This window comes from Agelaius phoeniceus, chromosome 16, assembly GCF_051311805.1.
Source record: "Agelaius phoeniceus isolate bAgePho1 chromosome 16, bAgePho1.hap1, whole genome shotgun sequence".
Taxonomy (NCBI): domain Eukaryota; kingdom Metazoa; phylum Chordata; class Aves; order Passeriformes; family Icteridae; genus Agelaius; species Agelaius phoeniceus.
In genome coordinates, this window is record NC_135280.1 from 926,777 (window position 1) to 948,849 (window position 22,073).

Here is a 22,073-nt window from a genome sequence, read left to right on the forward strand (position 1 = left end):
CTCAGGGGGTGTTCCCAGGGGAACAGCTCCAAAGAACAGATTTGGATGTTCCAGGGCAGGTACAGCTCCAGCTTGGCTCCCACTCAAAGATGCTGCAGGAGGCTCAGGGAACGTGGGCCCAAAGGGGGTCTGGCCACAGTTAAATTGATAGGAGAGATGGGCTTTCATACAGCTCTGAATTCCTCACTGAATTCCCAGGAAAGAGCAGGACAGGGTTGGTGTCTCTGGGCATCAGTGACTGCTCAGGAAGGGCCCTGCAGTCCAGAGGGGTCCTGGGGCTGTGCTGGGCTTTGGGTTCATTTATAACCCTGAAGGAAAGGTCACAATGGGATGAAGGGACCTCAGAGCCCACCCAGTGCCACCCCTGCCATGGCAGGGACACCTCCCACTGTCCCAGGGGGCTCCAAGCCCTGTCCAGCCTGGCCTGGGGCACTGCCAGGGGCAGCCACAGCTGCTCTGGGTCTGCCAGCAACTGCTTTGAAAATACTCCTGGTGAGGCATTGGGTGAGAGGAAAAATGTCACTAAACCAGATAGAAACCAGTCATTTCTGGCAAGGAAGACAGGAGACAAATTATAAATACTAAACATTTATTATTCTTCTCATAGGAAGGTTGCAAGATTCAATTTCAAACAACAGGACAAGGGTTTTCATTGCTGTTGGGATTTTGTTTTGCTTCTTTTAAGGGGAGAGAGACAAGGAGGAACTGGTGTAAAGATACTACCAGAAGCAGTGCAAATTGAGATTCATTTCTTTCTTCAGCATGCCAGTGCTGAAACCACAAGCTAAGCCCTTCCCAGTCAAATCAAGTCTCTTTTCCAGTTTCTTGTACATCACTGAACACAGTCAGGGCCCTCCTTCTCCTCCACCCTTCCCCTGCCAGCAGTGACAGCCCTGCAGGGCAGAGAAGCCTGGAGAAGCCAACACTTCATCCAAATGAGACCTGAACAGAGCAGAAATGCACAGAATTCCCTCCTGCTCAGCCACCCCCAGCTTCCTGTCACGAGCACGTGTTACACAGCCACAAGGACACACGAGAGGCAAATCAAAGAACCCAAGAACACTGGACTTTCAGTTTGGAACGAAGGAAGGCAAGCTTTGAACAGGAGTCACTGACACCTTGTGCAAGTCCCCGTTGCAGGCTGGGGACAGAGGCACGTCCTGCCCACAGAAATGTTCCTGGCATCCACCCAGAGGCCCCAGCAGCAGCACCAGGAGTGGCCCAGGCACAGCTGGGGCTGGCAGGTGCAAATCCATCCTCTCCACGTCCTGGCTGAGCCCTGAGCCCCCGGGGCTCCCTCCCTGCAGCCCTCAGAAGTCGATGTTTGCCAGACCTGTGTGAAGACAAGGAGGGATTTGGGGCAAGAAAGGAGGGTTTATTCTTACCCTCACTGCACCAAGGTCCCCTAGACACAGCAGGAAAGATGCTTTCAGAGTTACTTCATTGTTTTAAACTGAAACATAAAGGATTTGGTGTGAGGAAAGCAGGAAACAGGTTGGGCTGTACTTTTTAACCCTTTTTTGATTGTGATGCAGCAATGAATTACATGAAGTCAATTTGCAGGAGCACTGGAATTATTCATGGCAGAAGGAACAACACAATGTTCAGGAACCTCAGGGTCTGCCCATGAAATGAGGAAGACAAAGCAGAGGGAAGTACCATTCATGAGAGCAGTAAATGCCCACAGGATAAAAAAGCCCTGCTTTGGGTTAAGGCACACCCATGCCACGTCCACTGGACCCTGGGTTATCACCTTTGAGATCTCTGTGTTTTGTAATGCTGAGACACCTCAGCCTCAGCACCCCAAACTGTCCTTTCACTGATCACAGCACAGAACAATGCTGAGACCCCCAAAACTGGGGCTGCTGTGAACTTTGGGCCTTGGCTCCTCTAGAATGGGTTGAGTGTTACAGTCACCACTTTCAGCCTGGAGAGATCCAGTGCAGAGCCTGGGGTTTGGGGCTCACAGCTCTGGAGGATTCAGGAGAGCACAGCACAAGCAGAAGCAGCAGCAGCAGGGTGTTGAAGAGCTCCTTTTTTACCAGTTTTTGTTTGAAGATCTCCTTTAGCAGCTCTGTCAGAGGCTGTGCTGCCCAGCCAGGCTGCAGAGAACCAAATCTATTCCCATTTGCTGAGGAACAGTCAATAAATAAAATCTGCTCGTGGATACTCGGTCAGGAGCAGGGGAAGGGCAGGGAGGATAAGGGGAGGAAATGATACAGGTGGCAGGCAGAGTTTTTCTGGAAAGAATGAAGGCCCTGAAATTGCAGCCAGAAAGAGACAAACTGGGACTGCAACAGAGTTGTCTTTCTAATCTGGACAAATAGAGGCTGTGGCCATCCCTGCTCCAGCCAAGCAACAATTCCCCTCATTTCATCATTTCTTGAGCAGCAGCAGCCAACACCCAAATGCTACAGAAAGCCTAAATCAAGTCTCTCTCTCTGACAGAAATCCCAATCCAGGAGAGACAGAATTTTAAGAGCAAAAGGAACAGGTAGAAGAGTTCATTTCACAGGGAATGCTCTTCCCCAGGGAGAAAGCAGTGTGGAAAACTTCAGTGTCAGATGGCTGCAAATGGGGACAGTGCAGAGAAGCCTGGGATAAGTAATACAAATTTATTTTTGTGTTGTCAGGACACTGTGCCTTCATATACCGTGTGCCCATATGGCACTTCCCATGCATGGGATTTGTAAACCTTTCAATTAGCACTGATGGGATAAAGCAGGCAGTTATTTAAAGGAACCCATACGGCATCTTCTGGGGAGAAACCCCAGCTCCCCTGTGCTGGACAGGCTCCCCAGCTGGGCCCCAGAAACCCCCCAAGGCTGTGGAGCAGCTCTGCCCAGCTGGGAGGTGCTCCCAGGCCAGGGAGGAGCAGCAGAGCCCTGGAACAGGGGGGATTTCAGGTACACCTGGTGCAACATCCCAGTCCAGCCCTCCCTCAGGACATGCCCGTGGCAGGAGCACCCCAGGGGCTGCAGAACATTACCCAGGTTGCTGCTGTCCTTGGAAGCCCAGCAGATGCAGTAGTGCTGCATCAGCTGCTCAAACAGTTCCTTCTCATCCAGGAATTCAAGGGCTTCTATTCTGCAGGAATAAAACAAAGGTCAGGATTTGAGCTGGATTCTCAGCAGAATTTTTACTGAATTGTTCACTCCATGGCAGTGAGAACTGTGGCCAGAGAGGCAGTTACCTCTCCAGGGAATAATTACAGGTATTGTCCATGATGCCACCACTGCCAATGTATGGAACAAGTGACCCACAGGGTGCCTCCAACTCCTCATCCCTGGCATTCCCTGTTCCAGGACTCATCTGGGTAACTCCTGACCAATGCCAGGGCTGCTGCTGAGGCTCTAAGGGGCAAAACTCCCTCAAAGCACTCCCAGGTGTGAGGTGCTGCAGAGGAGCACTCTGGGAAGGACTTTTCTAAAGCAAGAGCACTTGCCTCACTGATTCTGGAGGACAGAGTTTACATAACCCTACTTCCTGGCATGTGGAACAAGTGCAAGGAGCTGAACAGATCCAGGGTAGCCAAAAATGCTGCAGAGAAAGCACGAGCTCTGTGTCTCCACCAGTGCCATATGGTCCCACCACACAGCCCTGTTCCTATTTAAACCACCTCTGATTTCCACTCTCACCTGTTCAGTTCCAGGCTCTGAGAAACCCCCACAGGTGAATATTTTGACCAAGGTAACTTGTTCAGCTAATTCCAACCATGAATGACTCACAGCAATTCACATTTCACATTATATCCCTAAGAAGTTACTCCTTGAAATTTCCCAGTGTTTAGCATTTAATGCAGGAATATGAACAAAATCCAGGCAGAGTAGTGACTGTTAAACAGCCTTTGGTCCCTGCTCTGAGTTCTGCAGACCCAGCAGTCTCCCCCTCATGATTTCAACATGTTGTGATCTAAGCCCAGCCAAAATCTTCACAAGGAACATCCTGGGGACTGCAAAAACTCAACACAGCATTTCTGTGGCTTCCCCATCTGCGAGTCTCCGTCAGGAGATGCCTTCTGGCACAGCCAAAGCAGCCATCACGACTCCCAGCCTGCTCCTGGCAGCGCTCACCTCTGGACCATCGGTCCAGGCATCATCTGGGGCTCTGCAGAGCCTCAGGCTCAGGAGGGCTGTGTGGCTGTGTCCCCTGGGCAGCGCTGGGGCAGCCTCCTCTGCTCCACAGGGGATCCCACATGCTTGGGAAGGGCCTTGGAAATGGCATCTGAGCTTGACTTTGGGGTCCCCCAGCGGTACCTTCTGACATCAGCCTGTGGCAGGAAGCTGTACACCTTCATCATATCCACAGCATGGGCATTGTCCCAGCCACTCCCCAGCAGCCGTTCCCTCTGGAAAACAAAGGGCAGCACAGCTCTCACAGGCCTCCAGGGCAAGCACAGAGGACAGCTTCTCCCTCTGAGAACCTCACTGGGCAGCTCATTGAGCTGGCCTCTGAAGAGCTGCCAGACCCCTCCCTGAGTGTGTGCTGTGATCTCTGCAGGGCCAGGCAGGGCTGGCTCTGCCCAGCAGGTCCTGTGCAGCCACTGACACTCAGCCAGCAAAGAGAAGCTCTGGGGTGACCCAGCTGTGGCCTGCCAGGACCTGAAGGAGCCAACAGGAAACATGGAGAGAGACTGTTTACAAGGGATGCAGGGACAGTACAGGGGATGGCTCCCACTGCCAGAGGGCAGGGCTGGATGGGACACTGGGAATTGGGAATTGTTTTGTGAGGATGGGCAGGCCTGGCACAGGGTGCCCAGAGAAGAGGGGGCTGCTCCATCCCTGGCAGTGCCCAAGGCCAGGCTGGACAGGGCTTGGAGCCCCCTGGGACAGCGGGAGGTGTCCCTGCCATGGCAGGGGTGGCACTGGGTGAGCTCCACAGTCCCTTCCAAACCAACCCATGCCCCAGTTCCACGGTAACATGGCCAGCAAAGGGCTCAGCGCCTGCCCCAGCCTGCCCTGGTCCCTGCTGAGCCCCCAGGGCACACTCAGAACTCCAGGCAGGTTAGCAGAGCTCAGAGCCAGCCCTGTGCCCCTCACCTGGGAGTCCAGGGAGCTGCAGAGCTCCACCCCAGCCAGGTTGCAGTGCCGGCGCTGCAGGTTCTCGATCATGATCTGCCCAAAGCGGTCCCTCATGTTCACCTGGGGACACAAGGACACAGCAGAACATCACCAAATGCACAGGGTGCCAGTGAGAGCACAGCTCCCAGCAGCTCTCAGTGCCCAGGAGCAGCCCAGTGCCAGGGGACAGTGGCCCTGCCCCAGGGACACCGGGGCTGGCAGCACAGCTGCCTCTGCTTCACTCTGCAGCAGTCACTCACTCACAGCTTGGGAGATGCTGTCTCTAATTCCTGGAGCCACCTAGCTCCCCTGAGGCAGTGCTTTACTCCCAGAGGAGAAGCAGAGTTCATGCTGATGTGATTTTTGCTCCACTTTGCCAAAGAACACAGAGGTAATCATGCAATGTTATACAGCCAGAGCCAGCACTCAGCATCGTTTCTTTTTGCTCTGCTTTAGCTGAATCAATATTCTATGGTTTTTTCCACGTATGGATTAAGTCTCAATTATTTTGCTTCAACATACTTCAGAAATTGTCTTTCATAATAGCTGTATTTTCTCTACAATGAGCTAACCAAGCTACAAGTTAAAACACATTGCTCCAGAAATTCAGCAGAAACTGCTGTTTCTACAAAAGGACATGGCCCACTCTCATTCCTCAACAACTCCCACCTACGAGAGCAATTTTAATGACAACAATGCAGGTCTAAAAATGCCCCTCTGGTTTTACCTGCTCATAATTGATAACCATGGCCACGGGAAAGGTGCTTGCTGCCCACTTGAGCAGGCTTGCAGACTGCTGGGGGGTCATGTAAACCAGCACACACTCGGCCACCAGCAGCGTTGGCAAACTGTAAAACAAAACCACAGCAGAACATGATTCCAGCACAGGAACAAGAAAAATCTGCTAAGGATTGTGAGCCAGCAAGTCACTCCATGTCTGCACAATTTCCTGAAAGAGCTCCATCTTTTATGAACCAGACACTGAAGACTGAATGAAATCTCTTCATCACATTGACTCAAACTGGGCTCTCTGGCAGCTGTGAATTAATGAACCATAGGAGACTCCTGTGGTTGTGAACCAGAGATTTTAGGGATCAATCTCCCCAAAAGTCAGCCCTGAGCACAGAACACTGTGCATTCTGTAAGTCCTCTCTGACAGCAGGAACTGGGGTGTGTTAAAATTCCCTTTGCAGGACAACTGTGCCCTGTACACACAGCTCACACTCCTGTAGAGATCAGTGAAATCAGGCATTAATTACAAACAGAAAAAAAAAAAGTTTTCTCTTTAAAAGAAGTTCTAGGAAGAATTTTAATTAGACAAATTTGTTCAGTATCTGTAAAACAATCTTCACATATTATTATCTAACAAAATGTAATCCATAGTTTGCACGTTGCCTCTTCCCCCTCCATCCACAAAAGAACAAAAATAGACATCTACACAAGTGATTTTCTTCACAATTATTGAGTTTGCTTTTAATTGCTGGAATGAAAGGGGAAAAAAAAGTCACTAGAAGCAGGAGAAATTCCACAAGGAGCAGCAATGTAGGCAAGCAAGGCAACATTTCAGAGGATGGAAGTGTAAAGAATTAAATGGCAATTTGATGCATTCTGCTTCCCCATATGCTCTCTCCCACCCAGCCAGATCTCTGCTATTTATATTGCTTCCATTTGAAAGGTCTGTCCATCATCCACTCAAAAACTCAACTCCTGCCCCCCCAAAGCCTCTTGTTGAACAAGAGAACCCCAGAGGAGCTTTGGGATTCGGATCTCAAGGGCACCCCTGCAGCCCCACCAAAATGTTTAGGAAACAAGAGGGGTTTGAGAGGAGGCCACAGGAAAGAATTAGAGAGATAGAACTCAGGAATCACAGAATGCTGGAGTGGTTTGGGTTGGGAGGGATCACAGAGCCCAGCCAGTGCCACCCCTGCACTGTCCCAGCTCCAAGCCCTGTCCAGCCTGGCCCTGCACTTCCCCAAGCCCCACTGAAAAACCCCACAGAAAGCCAATGAAACCCCAGTGATCTTACTGCACATCCAAGCTGTGTTTCCTCAGCTTTTCCTCCAGGTCTGAGGAGGAACGGAGGTCTGCCCCTACTATGGAATATCGGCTGGAGTCCAGGCTGTGGGAATCTGCAGGGACAGGGGGAGAGACCAACGTTACAACTGAGGGACGTGGAGCTCTCCATCCAAAACACTGCACAGGAGCACAGCCCAAGTGTGCTCTGTTACACTGTGAGCAGCAAACTCTTCTTTTCAAACCATGAACTCCCCTCCTGGCTGTGTTTGCAGGGCTCCATCCCCACCAGACCCTGCACGGAGCCTCCTGTGCCTCTGCAGCCATGCTGAAGCAGAGAGGTTAGCCCAGCTGTTACCATGGTTTCCAGCAATGCAGAGAGAAGAAAAATGGCAAGATTAAAGGCAGGGTTTGGTTTTGTTTGGGGAGTCTTCTTAGATGGCCCAATGTATGTACATAGGAACCACATAAAAGTACATCAATTTCTGAAAAGCCAAGCTAAGTGGCAATATTTCAAATATTAACAACAGATATAGCTATATAAATTAACTGCATATGTAGTTATGTAATAAATATGGGGAGCAGCTAGAGACTTGGGGCCAAAAGAGAGACATCATTTAGGCTTTTGGTATGATTTAGTGGTGGTATTTAAGGAAAGAATCAAATTGCAGAAAGTATTCTGATTTTGTTGATATTCCCCAGGGATACAACAGGATCCTGTGGGTGCTCCCCACCGTGAAGGAGGGACAAATGCAGAGTCCAAGAGCCCCTGCCCTCCTGGCACAGCTGGGAGGAAGCAGCAGAGCCTCTTGCCCTCAGTGACTCAGCAGCAATGAGTGCACCCAGAGGAGCCCAGGGCCCACAGGAGGCACTTCCCAAGTGCTCCATCAAACCCAGCCAGAGCCAAAGTCCTGCACAATACTGGGATGGCTCTGGAGGGGACTCCAGCCCTCCCTGGGCAGCCCCTTCCAGCGCCTGGCCACCCTTTCCATGGAGAAATTCCCCCTGATGTCCAACCTGAGCCTCCCCTGGCACAGCTTGAGTGAGCAGAGGAGTGGCTGAAGGGGCAGGATGAAAGGGGTTTCCATTCCAGGAGAGGGGAACAAAACTACTGGGGACAAGTGTGGGCTTCCCCAGCTATTCCAACACACAGGGACCAAATATCCCAGAGGATGCACCTCTGCTTTTCAAGTGACAACTCCCTGGAAGTGGCACTAGCAAGGAAAATAGCTGCCATTCCAGCAACACTTGGGAGCAGATCCAGGAATCAGAAACAGTTCAGAAAGAGAGTTACAAGGGAAGAAAAGAGAAAAAAAACTTTTGCAGCATGTTGAATGATTCAACATTTTGAGTCAAGGCTTTTTCCATGTGCATGTTCTGTAATAGCTTTACTACTTCCCACACCCTTCTATTTAAGTGATTACATCAAGGCCATGATAATGGCATCAAAAAAAGCCACCCAAAAACCCCACCACACACAGGGAAGTGTTTAAATAGGGACTGGTTTCTGTCCATGGATACGGCACCGCGAGCGTCAGCCACCACAATTAGTAGGGAATTAATGCCAGCTCCCTGTCCAGCTTCGGAGGCTGGGTCACACAAATACCTCAATGAAGAACAGAAATAAAAGCCAGAAATAAACCACAAAACTTTTTAAGTGATCTGGGAGAGAAGGAGCACAAACACTCCAAGGTGGAAGGAAACGTGCCTTGCTCACAGCTCACGGATTTGAGCATTTTTATCATAAAACCTGAATGGGTTTGGGTTGGAAGGGACCATAGGGACCATCCAGTGCCACCTCTGCCATGGCAGGGACACCTTCCACCATCCCAGGCTGCTCCAGCCTGGCCTTGGGCACTGCCAGGGATCCAGGGGCAGCCACGGCTGCTCTGGGCACCTGTGCCAGGGCCTGCCCACCCTCACAGGGAAGGATTTCTCCTCAGTATCTCACCTAAATTTCCCCCTTTTCAGCCTGATCATCCCTAACTAGGCAAACTTCAACTGCTCCATCACCTCCCCCTCAGGGAGCAAACACACACTGGCTGCAGGGCAGTGGCAGCTGGGACAGCTGGAACTGCCACTGTCCCCAGCCTGGAGGCCACAAATCCATCCACAAACATCCCAAAAGCTCCTGGGACCCAGTCTGGCACCAACTCCTACCTCCCTGCAGAGCTGGGGGCTCCTGGGGCTGTGCTGTGCAGGGCAGGGCTGCACTGGGATGTCCCTGAGGGTCCCTTCCCACTCTGTCAGTCTGAAGTGAGCAATGTGCTGCCCAAGGCTGAGCAGCCTTGCTGCAAATGGATTTGACAATTCCTGCCCATCCACAGGGCAGCTGGGAAAGGAAAACCCAGTTGGCAGCATGGTCACGTGCTCCCCATTGATTTCTTCTGAGGAACAGGAGTTTGTTTTACCTGAATTGATTCTGTGTGTGTGTGTTCTCCAACCCCTCTCTGCCCACTCCTACTGCAGTGCTGTGACTCAGGCCAGCTGCCCTCATGCTGGCACAGCCAGTGACATTTGGTAGCTGAAACCACTGCAAATCCCATACTCCAGGCACTAATTCCTACCAGGCACCACCACCAAAACCTTGGTTTTTAGTGAGGGTGGTTGGGTGCTCTCCTCCAGAGCTGCCCTGGGGATCTGTGTGATGCCCACCCTCAGCCATGGACAAAGATTCTCTCTCTGCACTTGGCAGGATGAAGGTTTGAGAAACACCAAACTCAGATTTAATTGCAGAAATACAAGGGAGGGGATGGGGAAGGGGGGAAAGATGAGCCCCCCACCCCAGCCAGGGCACGGGTGCAGCTCTCCAGGGATGATCACAGGGAATGCTCTGTCCTGGGCACACACTGTGTGGTTACTGTCCATGGCTCTGGCACACAGGAACAACACAGGGGCTTCAGATTTCACAGGCATAGAGTAACACAAGCTTGTAGTAACTGAGTAGTAGCAAAAGCTGATTATAGTTGCCTTTTGACCTGACCACGTTGAATCTTTCCTTCCCAGCTGTGTCAGAGCTGCTGCTGGGCAGGAGGGAGGCCCCAGGCCCAGCTGTGGGGCAGCCCTGCAGCCTCCAGGCACACCAAGCTCTTCCTCTGCCACAACAACCCAGCTTCCTTCTCTTACTCCCTTCTCACATTAGTGCAACAATTTCCTGGAGCTTTTCCAAGAGCCAGCACGCAGGATACCATTGACTCCCAGTGATTTCATTAGGGTTTTCATGCTAAGGTATCTGTGCAGCCCTCCAGAGCAGCAGCCCCTGCAGCCTGCTGTGCCCAGCTCGAGCTTCATCCAGCAGCCCAGCAGGCACTGCCACGCTCTCAGCTTGTCCTGGGAGCCCAGGGTCAGCCCTGCAAGTCCCCTGACACCCACACTGGCCACAAGAAAGCCTGGGGATGGAGGGAAGCTGAAAGAACCAAGTGCCCAAGCTGGCAGGAGGTGTGAGAGGCACACAAAGGAACAGTCATGGCACGACAGCATCGAGGTGAGCACAGAGAGGGCCTGAGTGGTGCCAATCCACAGCAGCACAACTCAAACCAAGCCTCCAAACAGCCTCAACAAAGCATTCCTGGTGTACAGAGTGTGACTGAGGTGGGGGGCAGGCACAGGGAGGGACAGGATTCCAAAATCCTGAGTACCCTTTCCCCAGCTGGCAATGCTGCTGCCTGTGCCAGTGGTAATCCCAGAACACTGCAGGTCCAACACCACCACAGCAGGTCAGACCAGAGGTCTCCCTAGGGTGATCCCAGCCTTCCAGAGGCCAACAGCAGCTCCCAAGGGAAAAGTCAAAGAGAGGAAACATCTACTAACACTGGCACCTAAGTTGTTTTCCAGCTTTTTCTCAAAAGTACTTAGAATTGCTTTGTATTTCTGGACCATTACTGAGCTCATGCTTTCATCCATCTATTTATTCTAATACCCAGATCCCGCAGGAAGGCAGCAATAATCATTTACATGTGAGGCACAAACTGTTTTCCCCCCCATGTGCATCACTTTCTATTAATCCACATTGAAATCATCATCAAGTCACTAATTTCACAAGATACTTCTACAGTTCTTTACCACTCTTCAGAGTTTGGATTTGCCAACAAGCTGCCACTTACTAATCACTATTTTCCCAATTTTTTCTTAGTGTTGAACAACAACATACCCTCAAGCACAGATCTCCCTCTCCTCCATAACAAAAATGAACAACATATGCTCGCCCTCCATCCCAGCTCCTCATCCATATGAGAACCATTCCCTCCCCACAACCACTGTGCCACTTCTTTGGCACACTTTGGCACAGGACACAGTCAAAACACGTTCCTGAAATGCAGGCACTGTGCTGATGTGCTTTTCCAACAGCTGTGTTGATTCAGAGAACTGAGCTGGGAAGCACAACTCACCTTTCAGAGGCCATGGGGGCTCTTTCCCAACACAGCCTGTGATTCCTGTGTTCCACTAAGGCTGTCTGCTGGAGCTCCCATGATGTGCTCACTACAGACATCAGTCCTGCTGGCCTGGGGCTCCCTGGATCAGCCTGGAGCCACCTGAGGCACAGCCACAACCTCCCAGCTGAGAGCTTTCAATGAGAGGGCCCAGACCAAGCAGCAGCTCAGTAAACTCCTTGTCAAGTCCCTCTAGAGTGGGAACTCTGCTCATCTGCTTGATTTATCCACTTATTCCAGCACCCCTTCTGCTGGCACTTCCCCACAAGCAGCTCCCTCAATTGATCCTACACCAGAGTTCTCAGGGCTCTCACTGGATTTCCTGTGGCTGGGGGCAGCTCAAACTGGAGTTCCACAGCCCTCCCACCACCTCCCCATGTCCTGGACACTGCTACACCCCAAAGATCCCAGTGCAGCAGAGCCTGCAGCAGCCTGGAGCAGGCTGAGACTGCAGCTGTGACACCCAGCCCTGAGCAGGACCCAGGGCAGCAGCTCCAGAGAAACCAGTCCCACCAGTACAGCCCAGTGCAGCGGGAACTGGGTTTGCACAGTGCAGGCTGACAGCCCTGCAGGGGTTCTGCTGCTCCAGATGTACCTGCAGCTCCTTGGGAACACAAACCCAGCCCCTTGAGACTGGAACTGGCCATGAACAGCCCCAGGTTCCAGCAGTTCAGGATGACAGCTCCAGTGCAAGGGTTCTGCTGCCCCAGATGTACCTGCAGCTCCTTGGGAACACAAACCCAGACCCCTGGGACTGGAACTGGCCATGAACAGCCCCAGGTTCCAGCAGCGCAGGCTGACAGCTCCTGTGCAGGGGTTTTGCTGCTCCAGATGTACCTGCAGCTCACTGGGAACACAAACCCAGAGCCCTGGGACTGGAACTGGCCATGAACAGCCCCAGGTTCCAGCAGTGCAGGCTGACAGCCCTGCAGGGGTTCTGCTGCCCCAGATGTACCTGCAGGTCCCCAGGAACACAAACCCAGCCCCTTGGGACTGGAACTGGACATGAACAGCCCCAGGTTCCAGCAGTGCAGGCTGACAGCTCCTGTGCAGGGGTTCTGCTGCCCCAGATGTACCTGCAGCTCACTGGGAACACAAACCCAGCCCCTGGCACAGCCCCAGGGCTGCCTTGGCACAGTGCAGGTGCAGCAGATCCCCCTGGGGCCAGATGTGCCCAGCTGCAAGCCAGGGGTCCCCAGGAGCCCTGTTCTGACCTGGGGCCCTGGGCCTTCATCTCTGGAGGCCTGAGGGGCCAAGGAGAGCTCTGCCCTTGGAAGGACAGCTGCAGGGAAGGGAAGGGACAGCAATGAAATGTGCAGAATGTGCCCAGGAAGGGCACAGTGGTCCCAGCAGGGTCTGCAGGGTCACCCTGCTCACACAGAGCAGGTGAGGGGCATCAGGGAATTGCTGCCCCTCCTGAACTGTCCCAGGCAGCTGCTACAGCTCAGCACCTGCACTGAGAACATCAACTCCGTGAACCCAGGCAATTTTCCACAGGTAAAAAGGTTTTCAAGTGCAGCCCTGACACAAACACACAATTACAGAATGACTTGGGCTGGGAGGGAGCTCAGAGCCCATCCAGTGCCACCCCTGCCATGGCAGGGACACCTCCCACTGTCCCAGGGGCTCCCAGCCCTGTCCAGCCTGGCCTTGGGCACTGCCAGGGATGGGAGCACACAAGCTCCTGTTCCCCAATGAGGGTACAAACCAAGGGACTACAGCCACACCACAACACCTGGAATTCTTATCCTTTTAACACTAAAATGTAACAAACAGCACTGGCTCACGAGCCTGGACTGTGCAGGCTGTGTTTCTGCTGTGAAAACTCTGCTAAATGTAAAGATTTGTGCTCTTAATGAGACAGAAAGCAGATAAACACTCCACAGATATTTTAATCCAGTATCCATGCCTCTATGTAACACTTTTTCCTTTCCTGTGACAGAAAAGGAGCTACATATGAGAGAAAAAGAAAAAACCCAACAACTTTCTGCCAGAATAAAACCACTTAAAGAGAAGACATTTCTAACATGACACAGAACAAATGGGCAGGAGTCTGTAAGAGAAGAAAAAAGCCTCTTTTCCCTCCCAATTCTCTGTCCAAACAGCATTTCAAACATTAAAAGCCTGCCCACATAGCAGAACAAAATGATCAGAAAAGTTTTAAAAGTGCTGCAGTACATCACTGACTGAGTTTGAAGATGACTCACCTATTAGAAGAGAGTCCCCTGAATGGGATTCCATAATTGGTTTTGACAGGGGAGGTTTTGATCTGTGGGAAGAAGGAAGAAGCATCTCAGAGCAGTTAAGCCTGTTGAACAGTGTGCTTACAGCTTTTTTCTTAACATATATATATATATATATGTGTGTGTGTGTCTGTGTGTGTGTGTGAAAAGCAGCTGAGGGAATATCTCTGCCCTCTGCTGGAAAGGAAAACCTTTGCAGGCCTGGTGAAGTTGGAGCTGACTTTTATACACAATTTCTTTAATTCTGAGAGAACCTTTCAAGAGAAATCCAGGCACCCTGTCCCATGTCCTCACTAACCCTTGATGGATTCATTCCAACAGGACATTCCCAGCTGTCCTGCTTCCAGCTGAACAGGCCCATCTGGGAATCCAGTGCTGTCCTCAACAGTAGGAGAAGGTTCCATCACCTCTAACTGCCAGGACACTGTCCCTGCCCCACAGCAAGCTCTGCTTGGCTCCCCAAAGCTTTCACCCATCCCCTTCTGCAGCCTGGGACAGTGGTGCAGAGCCTGCCTGCACAATGAGCCTTTACTGTCCATGCAGTCCTGCAATGGTTTGGGAAAAAATCCATCCAGAGCCCACCCAGAGCCACCCCTGCCATGGCAGGGACACCTCCCACTGTCCCAGGGTGCCCCAAGCCCTGTCCAGCCTGGCCTGGGCACTGCCAGGGGCAGCCCCAGCTGCTCTGGGCACCTGTGCCAGGGCCTGCCCACCCTGCCAGCCCAGAACATGAAGAGTTTCTCAGGAGAGATGAAATAATGGCCCTGACTGGCAGCCACTCTCCACAGCTGAGCACAGACTTACTTGATATTGTGTATTTTTCTTGCAACGATCATTGGGAAATCCACTTCAAAATATTTCCTGGGGAGAAGATTTTCATCCTGGGAATGGCAGGAAGACACTAGAATTAGGAACACTCAAGTTTCACATGCACAGGACAAGACACAAGCAAAATCCTGAACAGTTCTGGTTTGGCTTACACTGCCATTTGTAACAGTGTCCCACAGCTTAAAACCCAACAAAAACCAGCTGAGAGACATTAGAATGCCCTCTGAGAGCTAAAGAAATGATTTAACACTTATGTGACCACAGAAGCATGGATGAGATGGGAAGGGACCCTGGCAGGGTCACCCAGAGCAGGTGACAGGAACGTGTCCAGGTGGGGCTGGGATGTCACCTGAGAGGAGAAGGACTCTAGGCCCAGACACAGGTACTGGAACACACCCTCCAGGCTGTGTCCTGGGGCTGTGGGAGAGCACAGCAACTGCCCCAGCACCTACCAGGACTGTCAGCACAGGACTGTCAGCACAGGACTGTCAGCACAGGACTGTCAGCACAGCCTTCCAAGGGAGGAACAGCAAGGTTCTGCACACCCAGACAGGGACCACACTGCAGCTCTCCCCCAGGCACAGCCAGAGCATGAGCACACCAGCCTGCCTGGGCTACAAAAGAGAGCAAAGCCCTTCATTCCATGCTGGCAGGGTTTCCCAGCCTGCTGGAGAAGCTGTGCCAAGCCTGTCCCCTGCAGCAGCCCCTTTGTGATGGATGCTGCTGCCTGTGCTGGCTGTCACCCCGTGGCTTTCTGAGGTGAAACCAGCACTCAACACTCCAGGAACTGCCTCCCAGCTTCTGCTCATTCACTGCACCACACCTGCTCTCTGCAAGGACAAAGAACTGGAATTACAGGCCCCACTTCAGCCCTTAAAAGCACTGTTACCAAAACAGTATATGGGCAGAGCTTTTAGAGAAATGCAGGTAAGAGAAAAACTTCACATCTCAGGAAAAAAAAAATCAGAATTGTCTCCTTTCCACTGATGGAATACAATAAATTGTGACCAAGCAAAATGTTCCTCAGGCTTTTCTCCAGAACCTAAATTTACCCATGTAAATGCTAGTGAGAAGACAATTCACTCAGAGGTGTGTTCACCCAGAATGATACCATCAAACAACACCTGAGTAACTGAATTTCCATGAATTACACACACACAAACACTGCTATGTATGGCACAGGTGCCCAGAGCAGCTGGGGCTGTTCCTGGATCCCTGGCAGTGCCCCAGGCCAGGCTGGACAGGGCTGGGAGCAGCCTGGGATAGAGGAAAGTGTCCCTGCCATGGCAGGGGTGGCACTGGGTGATTTTCCAGATCCCTTCCAACCTAACCCACTCTGTGATTCCATGATTTACATAATTAAACTCACAACTGGAATCCCAGGGGATGTGGGGTGAGTGTGGCAGCAGGTCAGGGAGTGCTCCTGCCCCTGCCCTCATCCCTGGAGAGCTGCAGGGCCCAGTCCTGATCCCCATGAAACACAAGGAGCTGCTGGAGAAGGTCCAGCAGAGGCCACAGAGATGATTTGGGGTCTGGAGCATCTCTGTGATGAGGAGAAATTGTGGGAGCTGGGCCTGGTCAGTCTGGAGAAGGGAAGGCTGAGAGGGGATCCCATCAATCCATACAAATCCCTCCCAGAGTGTCAGAGGATGGTGCCAGACTCTGTTCGGTGACAGGATGAGGAGCAATGGCCAGAAACTAAAACACAACAAGTTCCACCCTGATATGAGGAAGAACCTCTTTCCATGACAGAGGAAAGAGCAGAGCCCTGGCATGGCAGAGCCCAGGGAGGGTGTGGAGACATCCCAAAACCACCTGGACACGTTCCTGTGTCACTGCTCCAGGTGACCCTGCCTGGCCAGGGGCTGCACTGGATGATCCCCAGAGGTCCCTTCCCACCCCAGCTATTGTGGGGTTCTGTGTGGGAGCTGCTGCTGTGCTGCCCTGTGGCACAGAGCCAGCTGCAGGGCCCAGGACAGCTCCTCAGGGGTCCCCCAAAGCTGAGCTATTGTGGGGTTCTGTGTGGGAGCTGCTGCTGTGCTGCCCTGTGGCACAGAGCCAGCTGCAGAGCCCAGGGCAGCCCCTCAGGGGTCCCCCAAAGCTGAGCTATTGTGGGGTTCTGTGTGGGAGCTGCTGCTGTGCTGCCCTGTGGCACAGAGCCAGCTGCAGGGCCCAGGACAGCCCCTCAGGGGTCCCCCAAAGCTGAGCTATTGTGGGGTTCTGTGTGGGAGCTGCTGCTGTGCTGCCCTGTGGCACAGAGCCAGGCTGCAGGGCCCAGGACAGCCCCTCAGGGTGCCCCTGTCCCAGCCAGGCCCGGCTCTGCAGCCCTCGTTACCTTCAGCCTCCAGAACAGGGTGTCCATGCCAGCGCCAAGGTTGACAATCTGAGAGTTGCATTGTGTCTTCTGCAGGAAAGCCTTGATCAGGTAACTGACCCCGTGCACTCGAGCATAATAACCTGCAGCACACACAGAGCTGGGAGTCACCCCTGGCACACAACCCTCCATGCTGAGCACTCGTGAAGGTCCCCAGGCAGTCTGCAGGAACAGTAATGCCCTCTTCTTAACTACCTAAGGGCTTCTTTTTTTCTTTTTTAATTACAAACAAAACCTCATGCACTGATAAAACTCAGCTCCTTGGGCAAACAGAAGTTTTAGTCAAGTTCCACCTCAAGCAGAGCAGAATAACTCTACACTTGCAGAGACCCAACTGCCCTGGGTCAAACCAGCATTTCTGACTGCTTTGAGGAGATCTCTACACTGGGACACACAGAGACAGCCCATTCAGAACTTAGAAAGCAAAGGAAGAGAGTTTTGACTCACAGGTATTTAAAAGATCAGACACAGCATGGATGGAAGTACTGCTGTGAAGAAACCCTGTCTCACTCTCTCACATATTCCCACCCCCCAACTCCCAGGGTGCAGAGGTGTGGTCAGGACAGGTGAGGTGTCCCCATCCCCGTTCCAACTTGCCTCTGTTGATCTCAGGTGCCTTCCTCTCTTTGGCTTGTCTCACAAAATGCTGGATGTAAGGGTCCTTCCAGTAGCCAACGCTCACAGCAAACCTGTGCAGCAGCAGGAAAAAGAGAGAATTATGAAATAAGGCCCCCAAAATTTACCCTAAAAGATACACAGGCTGGAAAGGTCCCTCTGCCCTGGGTGTGCACATGCAGGCACAGTTTAAAAATCTGTTCCATGTGTGCAACTACTTGAATTAAGTATATAAAGTTTAGTTAGAAATTTTAGTTGTTACCACATTCAGCAAGCATCTTTTTAATGGCCTCTTCACTACTGGATGAAATTTTGTGAGCAAAGACCCGAATCTCAAATATTCCCTCCTGGGGGACCCAGAAGATGAATTGTCTTTCTCCAGCTCCTCAGGCATACAAATGAGGCTTTACTTCTACCTGCTGTACATGACAAGGTGTTTGCACTGATTTCAGAGCCACTACATCAGTTTACAGTAAAACAGTTCTGTTTAACAGAACTTATGGCTTTTACAACTGATTCCCCAAGGAAAACTCTCCCTCCAACAAACGATCTGCTGCTCTAAAGCCCACAAGGCCAGCCTGACCAAGAGAGAGAGGCTCAATTCACACACGGGGGCAGTGACAGCCATCCCCTGCCAGCGCCCATCCCGGCGGGAGCAGGAAGGAGATGGAGAAGCGCCAGGCCGGTTCTCGGCTCAGCTATCAGACACCATCGGCCACGGCAGCGCTGCAGGCGGCTCAGGACGGGCCCGGCGGGGCTGGGGGCACCAGGGCAGCTCGGGGCGCACCGCGGGTTCCGGAGCCGCCCGCTGCTCACCGGGGCTTCACCCGCGGGACCAGCTCCGAGCGTGACCCGGCCGTGCCCTGCGGCCACTGGAGCCCGGGGCGCACGCACAGAGCCCCGGCACCGGGACGAGCCGGGACCGCTCCTGCTCTGCTCTCCCGGGAGCCGCCCGAGCCTCGCCCGCCCACTGCCCAGCCCCGCCGCCCGCGGGGAACACCGGCCCGGCCCAGCCCGGCCGCTGGTCCGGCTCCGGTACCGTTTGCAGACGGACGCGTCCTCGCAGGTGCCCCGCACCGCCTCGTCCGCCTCGTCGGGGCCGGTGGCGGCCGCCATGGAGCGCGCGGGGCCCGGCCGCTGCCACCGCCCCTGCGGCCCGCCCCCCGCCGCCGCTCATTGGGCAGCCCCTGCCGGAACTCGGCGGCCATTGGTCCGTGCGCTCATGGAAAAGCACAGCACCCAATGAGAGCGCGCGGGATACAGCGCCTCGACCAGGAAGCGGTGGCAGTACCGCAAGGCGGACCGGGAGTTGTAGTCCAGGAGCGGCTCGGCGGAGCAGCGGGGACGCAGCCGTCCGGCACCGGGCAGCCCCGCCGGGGGCTCGGTCCCACTGCCCCTCGTGAAGCAGCAGCACCCGGCGCCAGCGAGCGAGCGAGCGGCGCAGGACGAGCCGCGGCGCTGAGCAGCGGCGCCATCCGGGCCAGGGGCGGAACATCCGGGCTGGGGGCGCCGATCACGCGCGGTGCGGGCGGAGGGCAGGGCCGGAAGCGGCGGGGGCCGGGCCGGGCCGGGCCGGGCGGTGCTGGGGCGGCGGCGGGGCCGGGGGCGGCCGGCGCAGAGCGGCGGTGCCCGGGCAGCCCGGGGCAGCGGCCGCCGCCATGAAGAAGCAGTTCAACCGCATGAAGCAGCTGGCCAACCAGACCGTGGGCAGGTGGGCGGCGGCGCCGGGGCCGGGCCGGGCGCGGGGGCTGCGCTCCGCAGCCGCAGGGCCGTTCGGGGCCGTTCGGGGGCGAAGCCTCGGGGGTAGCGCGGGGAGCGGCAGGCGGTGGGGGGAAGGCTCGGCCCGCGCCGTGCCGGGCTCTGCCTCGCCCGCCTGGGGTCGCAGCCACGCCGGGATCCCGGGGCTCCTCGGGGGTCCCGAGCCCCTCCCCGGCCCCGCGGGGCCATTTGCATCGGGCGCTGCCTGTCTGCGCCCTGGCGGCTTTCGTTTCCTTTCGCTTCCTTTCTGCCGAGGTGTTTGCCCCATTTCTGCTTTCTCTCCCATCTGAGAACACGCCGAGAGTGCCTCTCCAGGAGTTCACTCGCCTCCCCAGGACTTGATTTTAGCAAAACCAACAGGAGCCCTGTGGGTACGATTGCCACCAGTTTCCAGCTGCCCGAGTCTGACTCGGAAGGTTTTTAACTCAACTGGGCAGTAACAAATCTGTGCCCAGACAGGGAAGTGCCCTGCAGCAGCGGCTGTCCCCGAGCTCAGCATGCAAATGTCACCGCACTGCTTCTCTAGCAGAAATCAATGCAGAAACTTCCTCCTGCTTTTAGTAGAGATTTAATTTGAAAATCAGTTCTTACGTTGAGAGTATACATTGAAAGTCTGTACTGGTGCTGATAGTATAAAGTTATTATCTGAGTTTATGTCTTGGTGGCCTCCTTTCCAAGAACTCCCTCCACAGGGTGTTTGTTTTCCTTGGAGCCCACACAGCCCAGGGCAGGTGTGCCAGCTAATAAAGCCCAAGGAGGAGATTTTTAATAGGTTTGTTTTGCTATTAAAGAGGGAACAACTTCCTAACCGACCTTGTCCTCTCGTTCCCATTTCACGTGAATCAATGGATGTTTGATGTTGCTGAGGGATTACTGGCATTCCCTGTTTGCCCGTGTCGGCCCCCAGCTCCAAATCCCGGGTGGAATGTGGAGCAATCCGGGCTGTACCGGGCAGGATCAGCAGCTCGGGGTGCTTTGTGCTCCCGGGCCAGCTGCAGAGCACTGCAGGGCAGCGTGGAGCCAGGGTGGGGAGCCTGCCCCGACCTTTGCCCGGCTGCTGGGGTGTGGTGTCCGGGCAGGTTCCTGCCCCACACCTGTGCCACGGACTCTGGGCTGCCCTGGGCACGCAGGGCTGGGATGGCCTGGTTTCGCTGAAGTGCTGACACTGCTCTCATTGGTTTCCATTAAAAATTACACTGCTGTCTTTGGTTTTCATTAAAAGCTGCAGAAATGACACCGAGTCATTTGGTTTTACACGTTTGGCATTCATTAGTGATGACTATTTCATATTGCTCACCTGCTGCTCACATTTCATGTGCTGGTCAAGCATTCCTGTAGTCACCAGGGCCTTATTTTGTTCCCCAGAGTAAAATCCCATAGCAGGGAGGGCTTTTAACAGGTTTCACTTCCAGGTATCAGGGCTGAGGCTTTTGGATTTGGTTTGAGAAGCACTGCAGGGCTCACGAAGACACGAGAGACATTCAGCAGGACCCTACAGGCAGTAGGATATGTTGGATATGTGTTCTGTTGAGCTGGTGAACCCGTTTGTTGGTTTTTCACACTGGGATGGAATGGGGGGGTCAGGAAGCTCCCTGTGGGTGTGTGAATTGCCTGCAGGGGTGGTGGCTCCGTGTTCCAGGGCCCTGCACCGTGGGCAGCCCTGCAGGGAAGGAGCTGCTGCCAGGAGAAGCAGTGCTGGGAGGAATTTGGGATCTGTGTGAGGGGTCCATGCCCTGGGGCTGATCCCTGCCTGGCTGCTGCAGCTCCTGGTGCTGTGTTGGGAAGGGCTGTCCCCTCCTGCCCTGCTTTGGGATCTGTGTGAGGGGTCCATGCCCTGGGGCTGATCCCTGCCTGGCTGCTGCAGCTCCTGGTGCTGTGTTGGGAAGGGCTGTCCCCTCCTGCCCTGCTTTTCTCTCCCTCTGAGATTCCTGGGCTGTGGGAGAGCAGCCAGGTTCCCCTGGGGCTGTGTGAGTGCAGGGGGGAATGACACTGCCCTTCTTCCAGGCAGCTTCCAGGGCTGCCATGCTGGGCCTTGCACCCCAAATACCACACCTGGCATCAGGGAAGTAGCACCTCAATATGGGAAATTAGAAAGGACGGGCAAGAGCTCCATCAAAGCTGAGGAATGGCATTTATGAGAAGGCTGTGAGTCCACAGATGGAATTATATGGAGTTATGAAATACATGTAGGAAACTAATTAAAGAGGGGATTAGCTCAGTGGAACAGGATTCCACAATAATTAATAGATGTGTTAAATATTTTGCAGCAATTATCTCATGGATGTTCTTGGCTGCCTTAAGTGTTCAATCTGCTGCTGAGGACTTTATATTTCGTATATTGGACAGATTTGTTGTCAGTGCTGCTGAAGGGAGCAGCACAAGCCCTGGGAAACCTAAAAAGTGAAATATCAGAGCTTGGGCAGGGTGACTGAGACACAGCCTGGCACTGGAGGTGGCTCCACAAGGTGATCTCAGGGCAGCCTTAGCTGGAGGAGTGGACTGGGAGTCCTGGTGTGTGTTGGTGCTCATGGCATCCTAAAGGCTCTCACATCCAGTCAGGATAATTCCCAAAAAGCAGGGCTGGGACCTGCAGGTGAGCAGAGGCTGGGCTGGCCAGGAAATCATCAGTTCCACATCAGCTGAATTAATGCAATGCCATCAATGGCATCTTGCCCACAATGGGCACAGGGCTGATCACCCAGAGGAACCAGCTCAGAGCTGGCTTTATCTTGAGCTACATCCTGAATCCAGC

The 22,073-nt window shown here is 53.7% G+C and overlaps 2 protein-coding genes across 12 annotated transcripts in view; one reads left to right on the forward strand and one right to left on the reverse strand.

The window, feature by feature from the left end:
• Positions 1-572: 572 nt before the first annotated feature.
• LCMT1 (leucine carboxyl methyltransferase 1) lies at positions 573-18,751 on the reverse strand. Its single transcript, XM_054643806.2, has 11 exons — positions 18,603-18,751; positions 17,546-17,637; positions 16,910-17,031; positions 14,551-14,627; positions 13,711-13,772; positions 7,087-7,189; positions 5,788-5,908; positions 5,040-5,141; positions 4,257-4,348; positions 2,990-3,087; positions 573-1,333 (listed from the first exon to the last, which is right to left on the reverse strand). The coding sequence occupies exons 1-11, from the start codon at positions 18,677-18,679 to the stop codon at positions 1,311-1,313; spliced, it is 969 nt and encodes a 322-aa protein (XP_054499781.1). The 5' UTR covers positions 18,680-18,751; the 3' UTR covers positions 573-1,310.
• A 200-nt stretch (positions 18,752-18,951) lies between these two features.
• Positions 18,952-22,073, forward strand: part of ARHGAP17 (Rho GTPase activating protein 17) — a 42,685-nt gene continuing 39,563 nt past the window's right edge. For 10 of the 11 annotated variants that reach the window (XM_077187072.1, XM_077187075.1, XM_077187074.1 and 7 more), the window contains exon 1: positions 18,952-19,274. In XM_077187072.1, coding sequence (XP_077043187.1) covers positions 19,222-19,274 — 53 coding nt within the window. In that variant the 5' untranslated portion in view covers positions 18,952-19,221. The remainder of the gene's footprint in view (positions 19,275-22,073) is intronic. The other variant, XM_054643473.2, reaches the window with a different exon arrangement.

Excerpts from the sequence above, each read along its gene's own strand:
- LCMT1 (XM_054643806.2), bottom strand. The coding sequence starts at position 18,679 with ATGGCGGCCGCCACCGGCCCCGACGAGGCGGACGAGGCGGTGCGGGGC. Across the intron at positions 17,032-17,545 it reads GGCACCTGAGATCAACAGAG|GTTATTATGCTCGAGTGCAC; the intron begins GCAAGTTGGAAC and ends TGTGTGCTGCAG. Across the intron at positions 5,909-7,086 it reads AAACACAGCTTGGATGTGCA|TTTGCCAACGCTGCTGGTGG; the intron begins GTAAGATCACTG and ends TTTGTTTTACAG.